The sequence below is a fragment of the Toxorhynchites rutilus genome, chromosome 2 (assembly GCF_029784135.1).
Source record: "Toxorhynchites rutilus septentrionalis strain SRP chromosome 2, ASM2978413v1, whole genome shotgun sequence".
In the NCBI taxonomy this organism is placed as follows: domain Eukaryota; kingdom Metazoa; phylum Arthropoda; class Insecta; order Diptera; family Culicidae; genus Toxorhynchites; species Toxorhynchites rutilus.
Genome location: NC_073745.1, coordinates 82,705,150 through 82,723,556, shown reverse-complemented (window position 1 = coordinate 82,723,556; position 18,407 = coordinate 82,705,150). Strand labels below are relative to the sequence as shown.

General features: G+C 39.2%; 1 protein-coding gene across 2 annotated transcripts in view; it reads left to right on the top strand.

Moving 5' to 3' along the window:
• The first annotated feature begins 746 nt into the window (after positions 1-746).
• Positions 747-18,407, top strand: part of LOC129771559 (recQ-mediated genome instability protein 1-like) — a 73,547-nt gene continuing 55,886 nt past the window's right edge. For both annotated transcript variants that reach the window (XM_055775308.1, XM_055775309.1), the window contains exons 1-4: positions 747-1,706; positions 1,769-2,473; positions 18,037-18,144; positions 18,206-18,398. In XM_055775308.1, coding sequence (XP_055631283.1) covers positions 840-1,706; positions 1,769-2,473; positions 18,037-18,144; positions 18,206-18,398 — 1,873 coding nt within the window. In that variant the 5' untranslated portion in view covers positions 747-839. The remainder of the gene's footprint in view (positions 1,707-1,768; positions 2,474-18,036; positions 18,145-18,205; positions 18,399-18,407) is intronic.

The window sequence follows — 18,407 nt, the reverse complement described above, 5'->3', positions numbered from 1 at the left end:
ATTTTGTAAACAGTTGAATTGTGAGATCTTTGTTTTTTGTGAACATGGTAAATAGAAAACCCTTAACGTAACGTTTTTGTTATATGCATTATGTAAATTAGAATAAAGTTATATAACTCATCGAACAAACGAAAATAATAATTTAACAACTCAATCTTTATTTTCGTTCAATGAGTTCGATTGTGAAAATATTTATGAAAATCGTCTGGCAACCACCACTTGCGTTCACTCGCGGTAAAACACTCCACACACAGTTTCGCCGCATTGAAATCGCGCTCGCATCGCGTTTACTATGTCAGGTCCGGGCGGTTTGCATTTGATTTCCACAGTAGTAAACAAAAAAACTTTCCCGCAAATGATTCCGCGCCCGCATCGCATCGCATTCACTATGTCCTCAGCCTAATGAATGCTTTGAATTTGTTGGCCCAAATACATTGAACCAATCGAGCCAACCTATGGGTACACGTTCTCACCTTTTTTGTGTTTGCAAACAACGCGCGCATATAATCAAGATGGGTCTATGGTACTAGGTGAGGCCGTTTCGTCACTAAGTTGGTTAGGGGAGCGGTATATGAAAACAGTACGGAAGAAAGCAGAAGGGGAATTATTTGCTTGATGCGTGAAAGAGACAGACTGATCAGGAACGAGCTTCGGCACTAGTGTATTGTGTTTTTTTTACAAACTAAACACAGTAGACTTCCAAGATGGCTGAAAAGTGGTTTTAGCAAGTTGGCCCACCTTAGAATATACTTCTACGCGCCTTGCATATAATCACAGTGTCTCATTCTTTTCAAATGTTTATGTTTATGTTGTGAGGAACGACAACTTTCATTGTCGCAATGATTCAATCTGAAGAGAATCACTCGGTACAAGTGAAAACTCGTTTGCTACGTGAGTACAACATAAAAGTGGTGGAAGAGTGGCTTACCGGTTGTGTCGCTTTCTGTCTACAAGAGAACCCCAGAACATCAAACGATACACTTTTCAAATTTGCATTCGATCAGTGGATCTTAGCCGACCTCAACGAGATAGGGGTGTCATGTTTGCCGGAGACCACCCAAACGGAAGTCAAATGTTTCACGTTGAGTGGGAAGTTTCCGGTACAGCTGAATTTTCTTATCGATATCTCGGAACCATGCTACGATCAGTTGCGAAATTTGTACAACAAAAAGCTCGACGAAGCGGATGACGAAATTCAGCTCAGAAAAAATCAAAACCAGCATGTTAAAAAGAGACGCATGCTTAAGCTTGAGATGACCGACGGTAAGCGCACGGTTATCGGGATGGAACACACCCCAATAGCGGCGTTGAACACGAAACTGCCGCCCGGTGTCAAGATCCTGTTGATTGGCCCGATACGATGCATAAACAAGGTTTTATTTCTTGGACCCAAAAATGTTAGAATACTTGGGGGAGAAGTTGACACCCTGCTGATAACGCATGCATTTGAAAATGTTCTCCTGAAGGCCCTGGGTCAGCCGCTGAAGTCTAACCCAAGAACCGAGTACGAGGAGGTCGTGGTTGTGGAGAAGAACCAAAATCATGGATATGGTAGCATTCCGTCGATTCCTATGGTATTTCCGTCGTCCGACAAAAACAGTGGGGGGAAACACGGTAATGAACCACCTCAGGACGATTGGGAGGATGATGTCTTTTTGGGTATCAACTTAGATAACATAGAAGCATCGAATGGAAATAAAAAGTTGGTATGGATCACTCGGGGTGTTTTAACAAAAAAAAAATATGCTAAAACATTTGACCATTGCAGGAAAACTCTCCGGAACAGGTGCCAACAGTCAGCACATTGATGGATGACGATGATGATTTGGAAATAATTGAACTACCGGAGGAGAAGATTATGGACCAACAAGTCACATCAACGAAAATATCCCAGTCGCCTCCTGCCACTCGTCCTGTTAGGCCAGCGAACCGCCTTCCATCTTACGATGGACCAGACGACGATATTGACGCATTAAACTTCTTAGAAGAAGAAATACGCAATGAACAGCAGACTCAACATAGGGTAGAATACGAAGGGCCAACGATACCATCCACGCCACAGATTTCCGCCAAACGACCTCGTCTGCTTTCGACCGAGGAGGTCACTCAGGTGCAACACTCAACCAATGTCACAGAAGACGACCAGCGACCTTCCACAAGCAAGAATTTTGTCAACTGTTCCATTTCGGCATTTTTCGATGACAGTTCCCTCGGAGACATACTTGAGGAGGTTGAAGATGCATCGTCCCAAGCTGGAAGGGACGATATTCTTTCCCCGAATTATCAGTTCCAGATAGAAGGGTTCAGTTTAGTGACCGTACCGCAACTGTTTAAACTTAGCGACGCACAAAGAGAGGAACGGACGTTTGTGATTTTCGGCGAAGTGGAGGAAGTGTTCCAGCGAATACGGGTCAGGAACGATGCTTGGAAACTTGGGGTAATGATAACCGACTGGTCGGAGAGATTTTTACCGGTGAGTTGACGGCTGTTCAAAATATTAGGTTGGGGAAACAGAAATCCATTATTTTTACGTTTTAAGAACATTCTTTGAAATGTTTCGGATTGTCCGATTTGGGTCAAATTTCTTATATCATGTATTTTGTATTAATAGTGAATTACGAAATGCAACGCAGCAAACATATATGACAAAACTGTTATTCACGAATACAATGATCTTTTAGTCAATGACTTTCAATAATTTCTTCGTCATTGTCACATCAATTACATTACTGTACTTATTGTACGTTCTCATCATTCTATTAAGTGGACCATTCATAGCATATAAAGTTCGAAATGAAGTTGTTTTGAACAAATTCCGTGCTCGCAAGGCTCGTGTTGGTGCATAAAAATTTAGATTTTCAAGTAAGTTTTCCGAACTAAACCTGTGTGAAACTAAGTCAATTGAACATGAAATTGTGGCATTTTCTCTGCGTTTCTCAAGTGTTTCAATATTTAATAACATACAACGGGCTTCATATGGGGGAAGGGGATATGTTGTCCAACCTAGCTTTCTCAGGATAAATAATAAAAAATTGTTTTTGTACTGATTATATTCGATAGGAGTGCAGTTCTTGATAGGGTGCCCATACAACACTGCAATATTATAAAATAGATCTTACAAAACTTATATACAATGTTTTTATTGTGTATGGATCACTGAAATTGTAACTAAATCTTTTTATGAAACCGATCATACTATTTGATTTATCGATCATTGTATTGTAATGTTCACCAAAAGTGAGTTTCGAATCAAGAATTATACCTAAATCTCTAATTTTGACGCATCTCTCTACAGTTTCAAATCCTAGAGAACATATGAAGTCATAAGTTTCATGTTTTCGAGTATACGATATAATATTACATTTTTTCACATTAATATCTAAAATACTTTTCACGCACTATTCGATGAAAATATCTACTTCTTGTTGGAAAATCACAAGATCACTACATTTGGTTACTTCTATGTACAATTTCATATCATCAGCATATATTAGAATGTTGAGGTTAGTTAATACAGTAGAACCCCGATTATCCGCGAAATAGTCGGGCTAGATCACCGCGTATCACGGAAAATCACGGATAACGCAATAAAGGGCTAAAAATGAGGTACTAACATTTCAGCATGAAACCCATGTTTTATCAATACAGAAATTGTTGAACTATCCATCTGTAAGGTCGTTTACATCAGTGATCAGATAATGTGAAAGCCATGACCAAAACAAAAGAGCAAGACTCTACCACTCACTGACAAATTTCGGGAAGGTTAATAGAATTACTAAGGAACTCGCATTCGCGGATAATCCGTACCTCGCTCGCGGATAATCGAGGTTCTACTGAACTAGTGACACATCATTTACGAATAGGATGAAAAGTAAAGGGCCTAAGTGAGAACCTAGGGGGGTCTCCGTAGCCACATTGGTTGCGCGTTCGCTTAGTAAGCGATCGATCGTGAGTTCAAAACTCAGGGCCCTCATTGACCATCTTTGTGTTGTTACAGAATAGCTACATCCACGCAACAATCATCAGCGATGGAGATCGATCCACGGTCGAAATGAAGATCGATCCATCCATACAACTGCTCTGCTCTGCCAGACACATCGGGCTACTGTTCTATAAATAACTCAACAATGATCAATCAACTGTTTCCGCTGTCCGGTGGTCCAACTGGATAATGGAAGAACAGAAAGAATACTCTTACGCCTAAATGGCTACTGTGTGAATGTACCATATGTAATGGTATAGAAGGAATACTGACGAATGGCAACTGTGTAATGTGCTAATTATAGATATGATAACCATGTGACATGTACACGATTAAAATTCGGCTCTGTTACAGCTAAAATGCTAATGAGCCTTAAATAAATAAATGGGATAAAAAAAAAGTGAGAACCTTGTGGAACTCCGGATGTGACATTCACTGGACTAGAGATTTTTCCTCTAAAGCGAACAAACTGTGTTCTATTGGTGACGTAAGATTCTACCCACTTCAATAGAGTTCCAATAACTCCCATACGTTGGAGCTTGAAAATAAGCATTGGAATATCTACTCTGTCGAAAGCGTTGCTGAAGTCTGTATAAAGAGTCTCGACAACGTTGCCTCTATCCATTACCGCAAGAGAATAGGATACAAGTTCTAACAGATTTGTGGTAGTGGATCTTCCTTTTTAAAAGCCATGTTGATTCGGTGAAATATAATGTTTTAACTGATTGAACATTTTAGTATTGATAATGGATTCAAAAAATTTGGGAATACAAGATAACATGGCGATGCCACGACATTTATTTATGTCAGAACGGTTACCAGATTTGAATATGGGTGGTAGGAATGATTTTTTCCAGACAGAAGGAAATATTGCGATTTTTAGCGATAAATTGAAAAGCAAGGACAAAGGATGAACGAAAGCCGATACCAACTTTTTCAACAACATTGGAGGAATACCATCCGACCCGGGACCTTTAGATGAATCTAGATCAGCTATACTCAACCTGTGGCCCGCGAGCCGCATGCGGCCCACCGGGCTCTTTTGGTTGGCCCATCTGATCCGTTACCATAAAGTAATATTAGTAGATCAAATATTTATTAAATATATTTAATCCGGGCTAATCTTGTTGACGTTAGTGAATAAATATGAAATTATTACCTACTAGCTGACCCGGCAAACTTCGTCACGCCCACAATTGCTTTTCTGATTTATATAATTTCGAACACTCATGTTCCGCGAAAATTATTTCTCTGTGCTCGACCTATATTCGCAGCATACAATTTCTTTTTTAACGTATGCATTTGATGCAGACTGAGACACTTCAATCCTGATACTGACTGTTCAAATCTGTTGCTCCGTTCTTGAGTTAAATCGCGAGGAACGGACACCAAATCATTTTGACGTAGGACTACGTCTAACCGGAAGATATAGGGGGTGAAATGGAAATCTAGGCACTGAACAAGTAGGAAAAAATGCAAGATTTGGAACGCTTATAACTCGAGCATTTCTCAATAGATCGCAAAGGTTTTTGCATCAATTGATAGGAAATATATCTACGTATCTATCATAACGAATAACATTTCATTTTCCTTGAGATAAATAATTGAATAATTGTGAAATATCAAGCATTGTCAAAATGCACTATGTGCTCATTTTTGATTGGTCCATTTTGTGCTCCTCAAATCGTACCGACTAAAACGGGCAACCAGAGCAGCAGCGAAATAGAATGAAGCACGATTGGAAAGGAAAAAGAAAAAAATTAACGAAACATTGGTCGCGGTCTCACACATGCGTAATTCTCGAGCCAGCCAGTCAGCTTAAAAATCCCCGCTCCGCTGCCGTAACGATCCATTCTTTGTGTGGACACCGACTGGACAACATCGTTGCTGGACGGGCTGGACGGCGAGGGATCGAGTGCCTTTCTCAAGGCGAGAGGGCGGAGGTGGTAGCGCTGGAGTAGAGTAGAGTTTTCAAAGGGCCTTTCTCAAGGCTAGAGACGAATGAACTGCAAAAGTTTAAAGTCTCTATAATACAAGACCTTCCTTCCTTCCGTAACGATCATTCTCATTCAAACCGTACACCACATCGGTTCGCATCACAACACATCAACAAACCAACCCAAGCAGCCATGTCTGGACATGGTAAAGGAGGAAAAGTGAAGGGAAAGGCAAAATTCCGCTCGAACCGTGTTGATCTGGAGTTCCCCGCAAGGGTAGCTAGGCCGAGCGCGTTAGTACCAGTGCACCAGTCCACCTAGCCGGCGTTATATAGTTTCGGCCGCCGAAGTGATCGAGTTAGCTGGCAAAGTTGCTCGCGACGATAAGAAACCCCGCATTCGGAACAGAACACATTCGGTTCGGTGGACATCAAGACAACAGGCAGTTGCAGCGAGTGGCGAGTGGCAAACGCAATCGCAAAACGGCATCGGGTAGCAGAAGAAAAAAGTTTGTTCTTTATACAAACTGCTTTGGTGGCAAATCCAGAACAAGGCGGCATCGAGGGCGTTCGAAATGGTTTTTTCAAAACCACGAGTACTAAGTTTTCTAAATTGGAACCATTCCATAAAACAAGGCGCTTTTCAGGGCCATTAAACCTTCCAAAAAAGAGTTTAGGAAATACAGTTCAATGCTTTCTGAAACATTATCCAAAATAATAATAAAACACAAATTGATTTTTTCATAATTTGTTTGCCAGGATCTGATGAGTATGTGAATTGGCAGTTGTTCTGAGCTTATTGATAGTTGGGGACTTTCCTGATTATTCAATTTTCACCAATTCTTAAATTGTTTCCAGATTGAAAGTACAGTAACTTACAATTAGTTCGACATTTAGCTAATTGGACGGACATGTAATGCGACTTATTTAGTTGGACATTTTTGTAAACATAGAGTTCGGGGTACAAATTATGACCCCACATTGAAAGTCGACACTGTATCACTGTCATCGCAAATGTTCAATTACAGGTTAAAATGCGACACTGAGTGGTGCTTCGGCACGTCGCATTGAATGTAATTTACTGTACAACATGTCACAAAGCTGGATGGGAAGAAATTTTCCAACTGTGAAAGCTGTGGCGAGTGGCAACAAATCGCTAAACAGGAAGGTTTAGCCGAACAAGATGGGGATATCGAGTGATAACAAAACAATAAACTCTTTAGATTGAAGATAATTTTGTGATCCTGAAAAGGACCCTTTTTAGCCTGCATCTGAATCCAACGAGCGAACAAATCGTAATGAATGTATTTTTTTGCCATCGCTCCCTTTTAACGCTCATTCGTTCGTCTCGTTGGACTCGCCCCTCTGGCTGAGTCTGCCGATTTGTCTCTATCCTGTGAGTGTGTACCGTTAGAGTATTAAACACGCGGACCCCAAAAAAAATCTTATTTTCTTTCAAACCGTAAACCCGTGTGGTTGTACGGCATCGGCATCGTGGACGTAACAAAGGAGGACAAGTTAAGGGAAAGGCAAAGTCTCACTCGAACCGTGCAGGTCTCCAGTTCCCTGTTGGTCGCATTCACTGATTGCTCCGCAAGGGTAACTAGGCCGAACGGATTGGTGCCGGAGCCCCAGTATACCTAACAACGATTATAGAGTTTCGGCCGTCGGAGTGCTCGAGTTGGCTTGCAAAGCTGCTCACGACAATCAGAAAACCCGCATCAAGAACAGAGCAGCTTCGGTTCGGCGCTCATCAAGGCAACAATTAGTTTCAGTGAGTGGCAAAGTGTTTCTCTGGCACGTCGCATTAAATGTAATTTACTGAACAACATGTCACAAGCTGGATGGGAAGAATTTTTCCAACTGTGATAGCTGTGGCGAGTGGCAAACGCAATAGCTAAACAGGAAGGTTTAACAGAACAAGATGGGAATATCGAGTGATAACAAAAACACAACACCAAAGGTTCTTTTCAGAACCATCAACATATTCATAAAGAGTAAACAGTAAACTAATCCATTTTTCAGGTAGATAGGTAGGTATTCACGTAGGAGAAGAAAATAAAACAATATATCTAAAATATATATTTAACGAAAGATGTCCCCTTTGTATAGTCCTACGTCACTCCGGTTATGTCCCCGACATTACCCACCCGTCTTTTTATTTATATAGATTTTTTGACATACAACTATGTTTATCGTTGCTATCAAATCAGAAAGCACGTCACATTTTTATGAAATAGTTTTAACGTTAATAATTATTTTAGCTCAGAACGGATTTTGATGGTTTGCATTCCTATCGAATCACAAATTCTCTTTTTTCCGGAACGTAATACATTACGGTTCCCTAACCCATATACGTTTAAAGTTTAACGAAAATTGGAAGAATACACTTGTTCCTATCATGTTCCAGTGGTCGAGGTGCAATATTTAAATATCACTGCTAATCGGATGAGCATAAATCTGTCATTCGAAATGCAAATGCAGTATTCGTTCTAAGGACAATGTGGATAGACAAAACATTGCAATCTAAGCTCCACCGTATTCTATTAATTGAGTGAACAAGCCATTCGCGAATTCAAATTACAGTATTCACAAATTATCAGCCATCTAACTAGCGACCAGACAGCAGGGAGGCTTTCGAAATGATTTTTCTTAAGGCCGAGTGTTAAGTTTACTTTTTCAAGTTGAACTTTTTCAAGGCTAGAGGCGAAAGAACTGATGAATTTTAAAGCCTCTATAATTTGAAACAACAACATCATCAAAGTCATCTCGCTCCAACTATCAGACAGCAGTCTTTCTCAATGCTGATGTCACATAGCGGTTTTGCTCGATTGAAGGAAGAATGAAAGATAGATATCGCTCAGTATGATGCGGTTTTGTTCGGTGGGACACAACGTCGTTTTGTACGCCGTCTGGTGAGAAGTGCCTCTGTTTTTTTCGAATCCCATCACATTTGAATCTGTACAGAACGTTACGTTTAGGGAGCAACGCACAAAACCGTTAATACTTTTTTGTCGGTTGAACGAATTCGCCTGATAACCACTTCATTCGAAGAATCAAATGTCTACGAGTAACGAGGGCAGTCCAAAGTACTTGGCCTACAAAAAAAAAACAAAAATATTGGAAAAGTGACATTTATTTCTCAACATAGTCTCCTTTTAGTTCGATACACTTGAAAAAAGTTACACGGGGCCAAATCTGGAGAATACAAGCAGCAGTTCGTAGTGCAATTCGACCAATTTGGCCGTGGCGACGGCGAAATTTCCACGGTCGAAACAAAACTACTAGTCCGATTCGGCTGTAATTTGGACAGTAGCCGTTTACGAGAATGTACTACACGATAAGTAATCTCTCTTGCGATACTGACACCATCGGGCAAAGAGCTATGTACTTATCGGACCGCCCTCGTATATGCTGGTTACTTAATGAACCAAAAGCTTGTTACAATAGAACTATTTAAATCACCAAAATCTATAAATATGAGTCCTTCGTAGTCGAGATTTGTTGATGCATGTCGTTGGCTATCAGTGAATGTTCTCTATATATTGTGCTCGCCCTGACCAATCTCAATTTCAATTTTTATATTGTGTTGAAAAATGTTTTTCACTGTAGAATGGATCTTCAGAATATGCAAGAAACAAGCATAGTGTATAGCAAAATTAAAGCAGAAAAGAAACTCGAATTTCCTGTTGCCGTTCTACGTCTTCTGAGATGCTTCATTCTGCGTTGAAAATGTATTTTTGCTAAGAGATACTGAAAAACTACCTGGAAATTCAAGAAGATCAGTATTTCAGTTTCAGTTCTCCAGACAGCGAGCAATCAACAGTACATTTCAATGCTTGGAATCAATTTGACAATCTTCTCAAATTGCTTCGCGAAAAGTTCGCGCTCTTCACTCAGTGAAAGCATTTATTTATCGGCCCTTGTCATTGTTATCAAATATTTGTATCAAATTTTTTTATTAATAAATTACTTTGATGTTTCTTTGATTTAATATTATTTTCTATCCTTGTAATATAGCTTTCATATTGTAGTGATATTTTCGTTTCAAGGTTTTTACAAATATCGTTGTATATGGTTAAATTATCCAAAGTTTCGTTTGTTTTGTATCTTTTATGAGCTTTTTGTTTTTTTGGTTTTGAGATTTTTAATATCACGGGTGAACCATACTGGTGTTTTTGAATTTGTATTAAGTTTTTTCTTTCTTGTTGGAACATGTTCGCTTATGATTCTATACAGATTATCATCAAAAATTTCAACAGCTTTGTCTATGTTCCTTTCATCTTTGAGTAGAAATGACCAATTTATATAATTAAGCTTACAATTAATTTGTTCGTAGTCTTTAGCCTTTTTGAGATTAAAATTTATCTCAAAATCGTAATCGGCGGGGTGTGTACTTGTGTTATCGATAAATAAAGAGTATTCTATAGCGGTGTGGAATTTTTCTTTTTTTTCAAAAAAGACATTCCACTTTCGAAACATGGAAATCTTCTGTGCAATTAGTAAACAACAAGTCAAGGAAACAATTTAGTTCATTTGAAATAGGACATGCACCGTTTTGATGTAAAATTTCAAGTTATACACATAATGCACCTCTCATAGAAGTCTTGGTCTTTATTGGTTTTGTATCTTCCATTCAAAGCGAAAATGTAATATATAAATTGAAATCTATCTTCTGTATATATAAAAATCTCGTGTCACGGTGTTTGTGGTCGAACTCCTTCAAAACAGCTCGATCGAATTTGAAATTATACACGAAATACTTTATAGACATAAGAATAGGTCGTAAAGTATATATGATACCGCTAGGTTACCGATTACCGCATATTCAATAACGATCAAGGTGGCCCTATGCTGAAAGGGAAAATATTTCTGAATTTGTATTATTTTTGTATTTTTTTTTAGTTTGGCTACCCCATGCAACCCCAAACTTTTTCCACCATTACCTTTTTTTCGCAAATTTTGTATTTTTGTTTAAACAATATTCCAAAAATTTCATACGTGGTCCGTTTTTTCAAACAGAACACATTTATTTACGTTAATTGATGATAGAAGTCGCTACGTCCACTTCATAAAACTTCCATTTACACATGCACGAGTAATCTCAATTCTCCTAAAACCAGGCACATCGCCGGCGGGCTTCATTGAACGAGTGCATTGAATTATTGATATTCTTCAAATCACACATGCTCGGATTACACTATTGTCCTCAATCCTGATAAAACAGCGGCTGGAGAGCACGTGTTTAGATTCAATGAGCATGTTGTTGAAAAACTTTTCTGAAAAAAATGGCACAGTAACCCGAGAAATTGTGATTCGTTTATACCAGGGGTTCTCAAACTATTTTGAGCAATAGGCCCCTTTTCCAGAATGAAGTCAAACCTCAGACCCCTTTAGCAATTTTTTTTGATTCCTATATTTAGTTTTATTCGTACTAAATAATTATCAATTTAGAAATATTGAACTTAGTTCAATGAGTAAACTTGACATTATTTTCTCATCATATTCAATAAAATTCTTAGTAAAAAAGTAAAGTTTTCTGATACTTTGAATTTAGTAAATATCAAGTGTAATTAATAATTATTAATACAAATTACTACTATAAAAACATTCAAATCGCAATCCAATCTATCCGCAACTACTAAAATATCAAAATAAGGTTTAATATTGGTTAGTTACAGTCTTAAATCTCCGTGTTCGTTGATTTCCAAATGATTTCTTCGGTTTCGGGTTGTTTGTAACCACACTGAAGCCTTTTTCGACAAGGTATCATGATGGAAAAACGAGAAGATATTTTTCAGCAATGTCCCACAACGCAGGGTACTGTGTTTCAATGTTGCGTTGTAATCAGAACTTATGACAACCTTGGTTGTGCTCCTGCTTGAGCTGTTCATCTGTGCTGATGATAATCAACTTTTCCTGCATTATCACCATGGCTCATTCCACGGCTGTGATATAGTACGGAGTTATTTTCCATTGAGGAATTTGAAAATTTTGAACATCCTAAAATATCTTAGTAAAATTTTTGTGTAATGCGTCCATATGACATATCATAATTTAACATAATCTTGAAGCTTTTGTGATAGTTTTGACAAATGTGGAAACAACGAATGTTTTTCTCATATAGCTGAGCAAATAATCGAGAGTTCGAAGAATTGCTTCAACGCATAAAATATTGTAAAGACTGATGCGGTTAATTGTCTGCACCGGATGATTGTGAGTATTTGGGAAACAGAACAGCTACCGGATGAGTGGAAAGATGGGGCTATTTGACCTATCTCCAAGAAAGTCGACAAACTAGACTGCGAGAACTTTCGTGCAATCAACGTCCTGAATGCCGCGTACTTTTCCAAACAGTTCTTTCCCAAATCATATTCCGTCGTATATAGCCACTTACAAACAGATTCGTGGGAGGTTATCAGTCCGGCTTCATCAAAAGTCGGTCGACTACTGACCAGATCTTCGCCTTGCGGCAGGTCTCTTGCCTGCTGTTCCACATTGCGCTTGGAGTGTTATGAGACGAGCGGCGTTTAACTTGCGTGGTACGATCTTCAAAAGATCCAGTCAATTCATCTGCTTCGCTGATGACATAGACATTTGAGATGGTAGCTGAACTTCGTGCTTAAGTCTGGTGTAATGACTTAAATCTCTCTTCGTGTTATATTACGAATCTGTTCACGTTTTTTTAACTGCCGAATTTTTCATCTCGTACTTTTGTATTTTTCTTTTCATCTTGCGCACACGCTCATCGTCTTGCTGAGTTTTGAAAATGAACAGTGATAATATTTTCTGTTGAAATATTAGTCATTCTTATATTAAGGTGGTTCACACGCCTTATGCAGCATCTTGAAAGTTTCAAATAATAATGTGTGTTATTTAATAGGGGTCTATTGTCAGACCTCGTCGACCCCCAAAATCAATTTTTGTTTTCGTCGATCCCTCGGAAACCGAAATCGACCCCAGGGGGTCGATTTCGTGAAACCCTGGTTTATACGATGCTCTTCATCTTCTTCTTTAATTGTACTAACGTTCTAACTTTCCCAAGACTCGCCGTCTCAACGTAGTATTCCTTTAACGGAAAATTTCCCTGGCCACTTTGAAGGGACAACACGGATATTGCATGAACAATACGAGATCCCGCCACATGTACTTCATTCATAATGATTATCATGACTTATTTCAAAATATGAGAATAGGAAAAACGATACAAACAAGAGAGTGTGCTCGATGGATTTTTACGAGTGTCACGAGTGCCACATATTGCTGGTTCTATTCGCTTGAATGGAGAAACCGAGGATACAATCATACACACATTTTCAGTTTAGTTAATCGACAAAATATGCCCTGAGGAAATCGATAGTGTAATTTCTTCAGGAATCGTAAAATTCGATCGAATTTCAAATAAATCGAATTCAGAAATATGAATGACTGTTCGATACTGATAGTTTATGGCCCATGCTGAGATCTGAAATGCAATATGGCTGTGTTTCAAAATTAGAATACCGTGAATACTCCTCGATTGAATTATAACAACTCCATTGAAGTTGCCCGCCGTATCGTTGATTTCCCAATTCAACTGGATCCAGGAGTTATAAATTTAGCCGTCTATCGTGAAAAAGCTAACGCGCGTTTTCCACCAACGAGACAGGCTTTGAACGATATGTATATTGATTTTCTTTATTTATTTTTTTCTACTTTACGAAAAATACGTCTTTAATTTTATCTTTATATTTAACTTTTAAGAGATCGATTGCGCGAAGAGCGTCGAGGAATCTGAACCGCAGGTGAAGATTCAGCTGTTGACTGGAAATCGCTTGAGGTAGATGGACAAGAATTGGATGGCGTTCAATGATGAAGAAGATGGTTCTATGGATTGTAACATATGCTGAGCACGAGTTTGTGGTTCGTTTCAATACAGCTGCAGAATTTCTCGTACCCAAGGTAGATTTCGACAGAATCCACCCATCCAGTAATATGCTCAGCGGTAAATTGGAACGATCCATTTGTTTATACCTGATCGTTTCTGCTGTTGTTCGTCTCCTAAGTTGATTGATGTGCGAATGGATTTTTTTCCATACCATTTTCCCATCTCCATTTATTGTTTGCGTATAATTTTTCATAGTCCAGATCTTTTGAATTGAACGATTGTGTCGAACTTGATGTGTGGAGACCATGCTGATACGTGAGGAGAAACGTATCTAAAATCTGATTAATATCATTGTCTGGCCAATACACGTTGCTTCTTGCAATAGATTTCATCCGTTGTATACCAGGATGACCCCTGTGGAGCTGTATAAGACACTAGCTGATCCGGCAAACTTCGTCCCGCCCAAAATTTATTTTTCGTTTTCACATTCACGTTTTCTCACTCAGTGCACGTTCATGGGTCCAATCGCAGAACTGTTCATTGATTGATCTTCTAATCTACCCTTTAAAATTACCTTTTACTATAAAATTCCTAGTACTTCTACAAAAACTCGTCATTATAATAATTATATTCATTATAATATTATTATAATGAATAATATTCATTATAATATTATTATAATGAATATTATTATAATGAATATAATTATAATTATATTATTATTACAATTCTCTTTCAAGATTTTCCATCTTCGACTTCAAGATTTTTTTTCAAGAACCATCTTCGACTCCAAAAACCCCTACATATCAATTTTCATGTCGTTCGGTTCAGTTGTGTTCGAGTTTTATGTATATAGATTGTATTGACAGAGAGTCTTGACGATATTGCGCATTTCCCAGTCTTCCAGCTATTCTGTATGGAATGGTATAGTGTTTTTTTATATCATTTTTTATTATAGTTTATTTTATTAGGCTCATTTATCAATTCACCTGTAACAGAGCCGAATTCATTCGTGTATATTTTTATCTTAAGATAACTTTTGTTGTATATTACACTGTTGCCATTTTTAGGCGTAAGAGTATTCCGATTCTATCGATGCATAACACATGTCGCCTTTTTCGGCGTAAGAATATTCCTATTTTTCGAATGTTCACAGTTGGACTGTTCGCAGCGGGACTGTTGATATGAGGTTTCCATTGTTATGTTATTAATAGTGCCAATTACCGATGCAGCAGACCGAAAACGTGAGCGGTAAGGGACTGGGATTACCGTCACATGATGATTGTTGTGTGGACATTGTAGCTAGAATAACAAACAAAGATGATCAGTTAGGGACACTGAGTACTGTTTTTTTTCTCAAAATATATATGTTTATTAAGGCTCATATGGCGTTAGTTAGTTCAATATTTCGACAATTTTTGCCGTATAGCTATATTAGTAATATCTAACCGATTATTCGCGGTTGGCTCGAGGTTAGTATAAGCTGACCATTAATCAGCAACGCCTCTTTATTCTGTACCCCATATCTAGCGTAGTGCGTCTCTCTTGACTCGAGGAATCCAGGGTAGAATGTACATTGGCCGGCACAATCTTCGACCCATGTCGCTTGTATCTGAATAGAGCATGTGTATGTATTGCCGCGACTAAGTAAAAGTTTATCGGTCGGAGGAAGGATATAATAAACGGATACAACGGAAGAAACTGTTAGATATACAATGTACATCGGCTCACTCTTCGACTCACAAGCACCTCCGAACTCACCCAAGCAGCCGAGAGAGTCGAGACGTCTCCTTGTATCGAACGCCAGAGAGAAGAATTTCGTTTCAATACATTGTTGTGGCCAACAGAAACATCATTAAACGTTAACGGGATATCCGATTGTCTGGCTTGTATCATCAATGCACGATACACGGATACACGACCAGACAACACGCTCGATGCCGTGGTGGCCATCGCCACTATCGCATAGACTGCTTGCTGCGAGTCCAATGCGATAAAGATGCGCGTTTAGGTTGTAGCGGTATGACATAAGCCGATATATCTAGCGAATGAAATCACAGCCTACATTCAATCCCTTGAACCTTACACTCGTCGAAACCTTAAAAATAATCTCACGGTATGTGGGAAAAATCGTTATAAGCAATTTTCCTTTATTTGGACGTGAATACCTCTTTGCCGGCTGAACGGTGTGGTATGATATTCACTTCATTCGTAAGATGAAATTTCCAAGTGTTAACTATTATATTGTTAACTATTAACCCGGAAACTTGTTTCAATATCTTAAAAATTGCTTTGAAAACAGGCTGTGGAAATCACACAAATCTGTATATAAACGATAGTCGGCTCGGAAATCCAGTTATGATTGCGCAGCGGTTGATGTACGATCCCTGAAATCTGTGTGTTTCCCTAACACAGATTTCAAAACAAATGAGCCTGGGGAGATCGGCATTGCAAAATAGATACAAGGTGCGGGTACTTCCGTGCCCGCATGCATTTTTGCACTCCGGAATTTGTGCGGACTTCAAAAGCGATATGAACACAACGCTTTGGCTCGGCAGTCCTACGTCAACCTTGCGGTTATATCTTAGGTATAACCCATCCATAGCTTTCCTGATTTTTTTTCAAAGCGGATGATTTCTCAAGTTAGATCTTTGGGCACTCCTTGTCCCACCAAAGTGATGGAGGACGACGTCGGAAAGTGGTAACAGGTATACGTTTCTTTTGAGCTTGAAGTGCACTATCGCAAATCAAACTCGATATAAAACTATACTGTTAGAAGAGAGAGAATTCATTCATCGAAACAATTGCTTCAGATATGAATTCCACACATTTTCTCCAGTCAATATTTTTCGTGGAGTCATACGAAATATCGACTGATTCACGAGATCTTGATTCAATGGCGATCGATCAAGTTATTGGTAGGTGATCACTATCATACTTTCCACATGCAACAAGAATAACGAAGAAGAGCAAAGAGATATGTCTAGCATGCTTGCCCGTGCAGGAAGGTTGGATATCCTAGTTGCTTCTCCAGTATTTAAAACTGCATGTTGCAGTAGTCGCACTTATCATAACGGGTATTTCCATAGGGACGCTACAAAAGTAGACCGATAGGGACAGCAAACGACGCCATATTTTTTCCCGCTCTCTTAACATTTCTCTTCAGTAAAGTTTTCATGATGGAAAGATATACGATCCAACGAGTCGATTTTATTAAAATTTACTACCGAAATTCGGAGGCGATTGCCTCAACTTTAATCGCACTAAATCCAATTTATGGTCGTCATGATCGTCCTGTTAGATCAACAATTGAGCGTCTAGTGGAAAAATTTGAATCCGCAGACACAGTACAAAATGTTCCCGTGACAGTGAGACAAAGAAGTGCCCGTAGTGTCGAGAATATTACTGCCGCCAGCGCATCAATTGAGGAAAACCCAAATCAGTCTCTCACACGTCGTTCTCAAGCGTTGGGCATCTCTGTGACGTTGTTGTGGCAAAAAGATCTTGGCCTACATCCTCACAAGATCCGATTGACACAAGAACTGAAGCCGCTTGACCACCAGAAGCGTCGTATGTTCGTGAATTGGGCTGAGCAACAACTTGAAAATGATCCTGATTTTCATCGAAAAATCATCTTCAGCGATGAGGCTGAAGATGATTTGATTATCATTCCGTGATAATCAAGGCCGACACGTTACTGTGAAGGGGAATCGCTACCGCACAATGATAACCGATTGTTTTTGGCCCGAATTTGGTGAATAGGACTTGGACAATATATGGTTTCAATAGGGCGGCGCCACAAGCCACACAGCGAATTTAACAATCGGTTTATTGAAAACCAAGTTTGGTGAGCGTGTTATCTCACGAAATTGCCCAGTCAATTGACCGCCTCGGTCGTGCGATATAACGCCGTTCCCTGTGGGGCTAGGTCAAGTCTATGGTCTATGCCAACAAGCCAGCGACGATTGATGAACTTCGTACGAATACTGAACGTGAAATTCCAGCAGTATCGGCCGATTTATGCTTGAAAACCGTCGAAAATTGTGTTCAACGTCTGGACTTCGGACTTCGGAAGCCGTTTTTGTTTTATTCAAAAAAAAAACTTTTGTGGCGCTCTTATTGAAAACCCCGATAAATCAGAGTGCAAAGCTCTATACGAGGTTTCGATCACTGCAGCCATCGATCGAAAAAATATTGGATTTCTTTTCCCCAACCAAATATGTTCTTTCATTTGAATATTTTTTTCCGAAGGTTCAATTTCACACGTCCATCATCAGCAAAATGATTGGCCACGAGGCAAGCTCAGTACAACAGTTGAAACAGGATCGCAACCCTCAGATGATGAAGCTTCTAGAAGAGGTAAATAAAAGCATGCAAACATGTCTCAGCAAATCATATTCATTCGATAAATTTCACTTAGAACCTGAAAAAACTCCAACATGAACTCCAAGAATTACGATCCTTCATGAGACTTCGCTATCATCAGGGTAGTGAGCATCCCACGGTGATGGAAATATACGACAAAACCTCAACGAGGCTTACCGTTTTGCGCGAGAAGGTTTCGAAAGAGGATGTGAAACACTTGCCGGCGTTTGTCGCTCAGCTTCGAGATGGTAACAAAA